This window comes from Cannabis sativa, chromosome 7 (genome assembly GCF_029168945.1).
Source record: "Cannabis sativa cultivar Pink pepper isolate KNU-18-1 chromosome 7, ASM2916894v1, whole genome shotgun sequence".
Lineage (NCBI taxonomy): Eukaryota > Viridiplantae > Streptophyta > Magnoliopsida > Rosales > Cannabaceae > Cannabis > Cannabis sativa.
In genome coordinates, this window is record NC_083607.1 from 18,928,897 (window position 1) to 18,938,002 (window position 9,106).

The window sequence follows — 9,106 nt, forward strand, 5'->3', positions numbered from 1 at the left end:
CACAAATGCCCATACATGCAATCAGGGTAATCGCATGCATCCACCCATAAGATAGCCCTGAGAATACCTTAGGTCCAAAAACCTTATATGCAAAGGAATACTGTAGAGAGCTTACAAGCTCGTGTGCTTGGAAGATGAGCGGCTGATATACAACTTCCCAAGTCGCATACATTCAAGAAATCAATCAAGAACGGTCGAAATTGTTCTTTCATTTATTCTTTAAACATTTCGCTTTTCAATTAAATGTAATTAATGTAATAAACAGTCATAACTTGGAAGTTTTATAATCTAAAGGAACACCTACTTTTTATATAAAGGGTGATCCAAAGTGAATAAAGGAACAAAACACTCGTACTAAAAGTGAACTAAGCAGACTAATCTCTGACTGAACCACTATAATTTTTTGTGTTATTTACTTTTAAACTGTTATTATTTGCATACTCACAAATTTTTCTTTGAGAATTGGTTATTCTAGGTGGATATTCACTGTTAAGTAAAAGACTATTCTTGTCTATCTTGAATATCCATATTTTTTTGGTGTTAGTTTATTTTCGTCGGACAAAAGTGGGTATATAAATTTTGGTAGTCCATGCTTATAGTTTTCTATTTCACACATTTTCCTCTCATACCAATTACACTCATTTTTACAATCTCTTCATTGTCTCACTTAAGTTATGTTTCCTTCCATTTTTCCAACATACCAAACATAGGGTTACTGTTGAAGGAAAAAGTAAAAACACTAATTTCGTATCGTACACACTATACTCACCCCCGTGATTGCGCACTAATCCATGCCCAAAAGTTGGTCGAAAAGAAAAATAAAATAAAATCAATACCTCTAAAAGTCAAATTCCATAATTTGATTGGGCATTCTCCACCGTCGATGAATCGTCACAAGTTACTAACCTCACACAGATGAGTTTCTCTCCTTACCATTTCTAATAGTTAATTACGTTATGCTAAATCTCCTAGTTGGACGTGAATATTCCTTGTCACGTGGCTTATGTTCACACCTTAGACTGTCGTGGAATTAATTAGCAATAACAAACCAGTAAAACGCAGCAACAGTCACGTTAATCACTTCTGCTTGATCCAATAAATCACAACCGTTGAAATATATGGTCCACAAGGAATAATATGCTAATGAATAATTTCAAGAGGTAGCTCAACCGTCAGATTAAAAGATAAGTGCATTAATATTTCTCTTTCAATAGTCAACAACTCAGAGACTTTTAATTCGAACTGTTAACAATTTCACTAATTGCTATCACGTCCGAGCACTTTCTCTCTCTAATAAAGAGAGTAAAAGAGAGAGAGAGAGAGAGAGAGAGAGAGAGAGAGAGAGTTGAGGATGGCGCTGTAGTTGCAGAGAAAAGAACAAAAAAAAAAAAAAAAAAGCAGAGAAAAAAGCAGAAGCGCGTAGAGCTGAAATGCTGAGGTTTGTTCTGCCATGGCTTTGGGTATTCATCTTCCATTTGGCTTCAGCTAATAATATTGGTGAGTTTCAAGTTGGTTTTTTGCTTTTTTTGATTTTTCCGTTTTGGAAAACTGATTGAAGCTTGAGGTTATAGATTAGGGTAATGGAACTGAATTTTGTGATTATAACATTGGAAGAGTTTTGCTTTGAAGCTAAATGAGTTTAAATTTAGTTTGTGAATCTGTGCTTTGAAATAGTTGGGTTGGTTTCAATTCAAATTTAGTTACTGATAACGATAGATTTTACGGCATCTTTGGGTATTGCGTACGAAATTGAAAAATGGAGCAGTGTGTCACTAACTCATGCTTTTTCTGGAAAGTTTGCATCTCTTGGTCTCTGGGTAATTGTTGTCTTGAAAATCGGCTATTCACAATTTGGAAGAGGTAAGAAAATAATCAAAAGCAGCTACATACTGGTCAGGTCATACTAAAATGCTACTCCTCATAATAGTGTTCAATTGATTAGTTTCACTTAAATTACCAGCGTTAGTTTATGTACCTAGGTATGAGTAGTATTTTTAATTTTTTTTTTTTGAAAGTAGTATTTTTAGTTTTTATTATATTTAGTCTCATTGATTTTGAGGTTCATAAAGCAAGATATATGATAGTCTATTGCGAAACAAATGAATCTAATTTCTATCTAGTGAACTAAAACTCTTATCTGTTACTGGATGTAGATCCATATGTAATGCGCATTAGCTGTGGAGCCAGGAATAATGTCCATACCCGACCTACCAATACTTTGTGGAATAAGGATTTTGCATACACAGGAGGTATTCCAACAAATGCAACTCGTCCAAGTTACATAAGTCCTCCATTGCAGACACTGCGGTATTTCCCGTTGTCTTCAGGGCCGGAAAATTGCTACAACATTCGAAGAGTTCCAAAGGCACATTATTCAATCAGAATTTTCTTTGGATTGGTTAAGCAAGTAAATTTTGACAATGAGCCTCTGTTTGATGTTTCTATTGAAGGAACTCAGATTTTTTCTTTGAAATCTGATTGGAGCAACCATGATGATCAAGTATTTGTTGAAGCCCTTGCATTTCTTACCGATGGCACAGCTTCTATCTGCTTCCACAGCACTGGTCATGGAGATCCAGCAATCCTTTCCCTTGAAATTCTTCAGATTGATAATCAAGCATATTATTATGGTCCACAATGGGGCGAAGGAGTAATCCTTAGAACAGCAGCAAGACTTACTTGCGGTGATGGGAAATCGAAGTTTGATGTAGATTATAACGGGAGTAATTGGGGTGGAGATAGATTTTGGGGTTCTATTACAACCTTCAATAGAGGTTCTGATAGAACCAGATCTGTTGAAAATAGTATTAAGCAGGCGTCAAAGATACCCAACCATTATCCAGAAGCTCTTTATCGGTCCGCAATTGTTAGTACGGATAGTCAGCCTAACTTAGAATATACAATGGATGTGGAACCCAACAAAAACCACTCCATATGGTTACACTTTGCAGAGATTGACTCTGCAGTTTCTAAGGCAGGGGAAAGGGTATTTGACATCCTGATAAATGGTCACACTGCATTTGAAAAAGTAGATGTTATTCAGATGAGTGGAGATCGCTATACTGCACTTGTACTTAATACTACTGTTGCTGTGAATGGGAGGACTTTGACAATAACTTTGCAACCCAAGACAGGTAGTCATGCTATTATTAATGCCATCGAGGTCTTTGAGGTTATCAGGGCTGAGTCTAGAACTTTGCCTGAAGAAGGTACATTTTTAGATTTTATACTTTTATTTTCATGAGAATTTTCTCATACTAACACACTCCTGCACATACTTTCAAGGGAAATATCTATGTCTGACATGTTTGCATAACTTCTATGTAAATAGGTTGCAATGTTTTCTAGCTACTTTTACTTAGAGAAGTTCATGGTGTGAAGTCCAATAATTTGCATATCAATGATATATGTCTAATATACATATATGCCAATATTAGTATCCTATAGTTATTGTTTACTTACTCATCTCTATTTGACAAAGCAGTATAAAAACATCCGTAGCAAACAAAATTAGTATAAAACATACCTAGTTTGATTAGAAAAAAAGAATATCAATATTACCAAAATAATGATATTATAATTACATATTTTATCTAATAATTAAAATTATTTTTTTTAAAAAAATATTAATTTTCTTATATTACTATTCAATATTGAAAAGAAAAGGAATATAATAATTTTATTTAATTAAAAAAATCAGTTATGTTATTTCTTTCTTTCTTTGAAGTTATCTAAACAAATTTTTCTAAACACAACTAGTTGTTAGTGTCTAATTATTATTATTTTAAGACTTAAGAAAAGCCAATTATTACTTTATTTAATTATCTTGACAAAAATTGTTATAAAAAAAAAATTATCTTGACAAAATTATTAAAGTTTTGACAATTAGGGATTTGATTATTGAAAGTATTACAATTTGATATTTTTTTAATATATATTGTAAATATAGATATATTTTCATTATATTGAAAATAAATTGAACAAAATTGTGTTTAAGCGGTCTTTATATTGATTTGTACATTTTATTTTATTTTATTGAAAGAATTTGTACATTTTATTTTAAAATATAAGATGAGTTTGGATGTCTAGTTATTAAATTATATATGATTTTTTTTAGGGAATTACCTCATATACTATTTTTTTAACTTTTTTTTTAAATTTACGGTTTGGGTTTCTAAAGTGGTTGCAGCGCTAGTTGCAATAGGGGTTTTTATACGACTTTTTGCAATTTAGGTTGCAGCGCTAGTTGCAATAGGGGTTTCTATGTAGAATTTCGTAAAAATGCAAAAAAAAAAAAATTGGTTTGAAATGTAAAAATGAAAAATGCCTTTTTTTTTTTTTTATGTTTTCTCCTATCCGTTGGAGATGATGGTTGAGACTCCTCAATTACTTCCAGTTATATGTGTCAATTGTAATTATATGATTAAACAAACACATTAAATCTTGTAATTGCTCCGGCTTTCCAAACACACCCTAATGAACAATCATGAAATTTTTTAGATAGATTTCAAGATTCTACCTTCAACATTTTGTAAATAAAAAAAAATCATTGTGTCATCATAGTGATAAATGATCAATAATCAGTGGAATTTCAGATATAAAACTATGTAGCTGTTGAATCAATTGTTGTGGAAAGGAAAGGAAAACAATTCTTCTGTATCCGAGGTTGTTGTTTGTGTTCAGACAATTGAGAATAATTTCATAGAGTAGGGACTGAACTGAGTTTAAGTTATTCTATCTTTATTTTTCAGTTAGGGCCTTACAGTCACTTAAGACAGCATTGGGGCTTCCAGTTCGACTTGGATGGAATGGCGATCCATGCGTTCCACCACAACACCCATGGAGTGGAACAGATTGTCTATTTAACAAATCTACCAGTAAATGGGCCATTGATGGACTGTACTTTCTATATCTTTTCTCTTTTAGTTTAGTATTATTTCATCATTATTAGTGTAAATGGTCTTAACATATCATTTTTTTCTACTTGTGTCTTGCATATTGTTGCTTTGCTTCAACTGAATGTTTCTTCGTTTTTTTCTTTGATGTGAATTAGCTCCAGGGCATAAAATAGTGATATAAATATATACATCCTCGGTCTACATCATCATTATATAGTCAATTTTTTTAGCAATTATATGAATAAGATTAATTACACAAAATAGTTGGTAACTTTTGTCAATAAATTAGGAGTGGGCCAATCGTTAGTCATATAATAAATAACACAAGAACTTCCAAAGAAAGTGTTTGATTAGATCGCCAAATATCTTTGATGATTTTGTCACCTTGAGACTATTGCAACATATAGCTTTTGGGTCATATAAGTAGGTTCTGAATTATCTACTTACATTTCAATTATGTTTAAAGAAATGAAAACTGAAAATCAATGCTTTAACAACTTTAACTGTTATATTCTCTGATTTTTTCTTACCCATTTAGGTGGCCCTTGTTTACCCATTCAATTGTTTGCTTTGGTCTATATGTTACATCATTTATATCTAAGTTAATATCCATGCAACCCAATCTGCATATGTTCTAGCTTCATTTTCCATTGGCCTCAAGTTTATACATTGTGTAGTTTTGCACAAATAAGTCTTGTTAGATCTATCATGTCTAAGAGTCAATTAACGCCTGAAGAAAGAGGAAAAATATAACCCAGACAAGTGTAATTTAATATTGCTTGTGCAAATTTGCTTGGTATTTTTAACGCAAGTGTAAGAAAGATCCGATGCATCTGGAATCAGATTTAATGGCGCTTCTCTACCAAGACATGAACATCTAATACCCATTACTAATAAAAAAGAGATATTTTTAATAAGAATAAATAGGATTTTTGTCCCTGAACTATGAACCTTGTAGAGTTTTGCTCTCCGAATTTTTTTCTCTTGCGAAAATTCCCTCTAAACTATGCAAATTGTTGCAAATATCCACCTCCAATTACATTTTGCTCATTTTTTAAAACAATTTTCTTATGTGATTATGAGTTATAGGTATAATTGTAGTTCAATGACCTATTAATAACTTTAAACTACTTGAAATTCAATTTATTGACATTAAACATACAAATAGTAGCTCTAAGAATCCACATACATATTCTCATTATTCATTATTAGACTGCTATTTATGCCTTTATTTTTTGTCTGGACTCTTGAACTGTGCTAGACTAACGATACGTTAGTGCTATATCAACAATTTATTTAAAGAATTGAGCAAAATGCAACTGCAGGAGAATATTTGTAACAATTTTTATAGTTTAGGATAAATTTTTGCAACTGAGAAAAGTTCAATGGACAAAAGTCTATAATGGTCGTAGTTGGTGTTGAGAAACACCTATGATCACCTGCACACACACACAGCAAAGGATCTCTAAAGAGTATACACGAATGATTAGGCTTATCTTTTATGCTTATTTTTGTAATTCTTCCATTATCAAGTTAGTGCTTTTAGTAATTATGTATTCACCCTTCCTCCCAGTGGTCTTGACAACCAGGGTCTCAAAGGCTTTCTGCCTAATGACATATCCAAACTTCAACATCTGCAGACCATGTAAGTTTACTGGGCGTCATTTTGAATTATTATTTATAAGAAAATTTTCCTTTTCATAGTTTCTATACAAAGATTATTATCCGATGTTAAAATCTCAATATTGTAAAAAAAAATGACATTAGTTTATTAGTCTAATCCAGTTTAACTTAACCTATTGCTCTTACATTTGGATCAAGGCATTTAAAGCAACTTCTCATTCTTTTTTTGTTTACATTTTTCAGCAACCTGAGCGGAAATAGCATTCATGGGCCCATACCATCCTCCCTTGGAACAATTACAAGCTTAGAAGTATTGTAAGTTATTATTTCTTTCTTGATAACTGCTTACAATACTTTCAGCATGATAATTTATTGTATATTGATTTTACTAATCAGTGCATAAACAAAATGCATCTTCTAAATGCCCTTAAGTCAAATTATATATATGTATTAAAAGAAAGTCAAATTATATGTAATATTTCCTTATGTTAAAACTAAATAGCTAGGACTTCCTTCAGTTCTGTCAAGGAGAAAGAAATAAGGTAAAAAACCAAGTAAAGGAAGCCACTTGATGATGGCATAATTGTTAGGAGATCGTACAAAGAAATATAGAATTGGGACATCCCAACATGTATAAAGAAAAAAAAAAGTTTCTGAACTTTATTTTGTTCCCAGGTGAACATTAGACCTAGATTTCTTCTCATGGTGGATACTTATCTTCAATCTTCTTCTCTTCAACATTGTAATAATTGAACACATTTGAACTCCTATAACAGGGACCTCTCATACAATTTCTTCAATGGTTCAGTTCCTGAAAGTCTTGGGCAGTTGACACTATTGCAAAGACTGTAAGCTATAATAATCATCTCATTAATTTGTGAAAATTGAAATCTTACACCGTTTACTCAAGCTTAGATTATCAATGAATTCATGATGCAGGAGTCTGAACAGCAATGCTCTCTCCGGGAAAGTCCCTGCTGCTTTGGGGGGTAGACTTTTGCACAGAGCTAGCTTCAAGTATGTTTTACACTTAGTTGAGTAAATAAGTGTATGTTTTTCATTGTGTTAATCTTTATATAATTGGGGCCTCAAAAAGAAGACCCAAAAGTCCAAGAATTAGCAGTACCTGATAAACACATTCAGTCTACATACCGAGCTATGTTTACATGATTAATTATTCTATCTGGTGCAGTTTTACTGATAATCATGGCCTTTGTGGTCTACCTGGACTCCCATCATGTGGGCCACATCTCACTACTGGTGCCAAAATTGGTATTGCATTGGGTACTTTGGCACTGTTCTTGCTGATTGTAATATGTTCAGTATGTTGTTGGAAAAGGCGGCAGAATATCCTCCGAGCACAACAAATTGCAGGTATATATATGTGATTTATATTTTGTTAAGACTTGGAACTTAAAATTCCCATAGAAACACAGATCACAGCACAGCACAGCACCGCACCATCTTATGCTAGAAACAAAGGCTGGGAACAGTAGTTTCTACTCTTTACATGTATGTGAGGGTTATGGAGAGACCCATCCTCTTAATAAATAATATTTTGATGCTCAACCATTTTCTTTGCAGCAAGAGATGCTCCATACGCGAAAAAAAGGACTAATTTGTCACGTGACATCCAGATGACCAGGCATCATAATCAGGGCAATGCTCGGACTGCAGCTGAAAACGGTCCAAGTTTGCTTTCGTGATCATAACTTATCTGTCCAGTCGAAACTCGTAAAATTAAACTTGCTGGGTTTTAATGCATGGATTTCTCATTGTTTGCTTCAATGTGCTAGTAAGCAATGCTAAAACGTAGGCAAGGGAAGGACTTCTGGAAGTTCAAGTTATTATATCAAATATTGGGAGTCCCATACACTGGAAAGCAAGCGAAAAAAGGAAAAAGAAAAAAATGTACATTACTACAATTTATTCTTTCCAATCTTTGAAACAAAAATTGTATCACCGAAAAAAGAGTATGATAGAAGTCAAACGTTTTCCCAAACTTCCAGCTATTATTTTGCGAATGGGGTTTGGAATGTAAAGTAACGTGTTTCTGTAGGCCCTATTAGGCTTTGGCATATGATTGCAATAAGAGAGTTAAATTAGTATGTTCCAAATGTGTTCTTCATTCATCATAATTTATAGGTTAATTAACTTTTCTCCCGAACTTTGACATGTACTAAATCGTGTTCCTTGAACTTTTTTGGCCGTTAAAAATTCTTCAAGAACTATTAAGATTGTTAAATTTAAGGGCTTTTGTCTAATTTCATTCAATTTTACTGTTTCAGTGATTGTTTATGTATTAAACCATACTCCCCAGACTTTGATATTTACTAAATCATACTCCTCAAACTTTGATATGTACTAAATCATGTCCCTTGAACTTTCATCCAACGTTAGAATTTTTTTTACTAAAATTAGATAAAAGTTTTTAAATTTAACTATCTCAATAGTTAGGGGGGAAGTTTTAACGGCCAAAAAAATTCAGGGGACACGATTTAGTACTTGTCAAAGTTCAGGGAGAAAAATTACTAATTAGCCTAATTTATAATAATCTTGAATGTGAAAACTAGGTTGCCAGTTAC

The 9,106-nt window shown here is 32.6% G+C and overlaps 1 protein-coding gene across 1 annotated transcript; it reads left to right on the plus strand.

Annotated features, from left to right (window-relative positions):
• Positions 1-1,164: 1,164 nt before the first annotated feature.
• On the plus strand, positions 1,165-8,638 carry LOC115698044 (receptor-like protein 4). Its single transcript, XM_030625230.2, has 9 exons — positions 1,165-1,497; positions 2,154-3,209; positions 4,752-4,899; positions 6,472-6,543; positions 6,765-6,836; positions 7,298-7,369; positions 7,461-7,538; positions 7,714-7,895; positions 8,106-8,638. Exons 1-9 carry the CDS (start codon positions 1,431-1,433, stop codon positions 8,225-8,227), a joined length of 1,869 nt encoding a protein of 622 aa, XP_030481090.1. The 5' UTR covers positions 1,165-1,430; the 3' UTR covers positions 8,228-8,638.
• Positions 8,639-9,106: the final 468 nt, after the last annotated feature.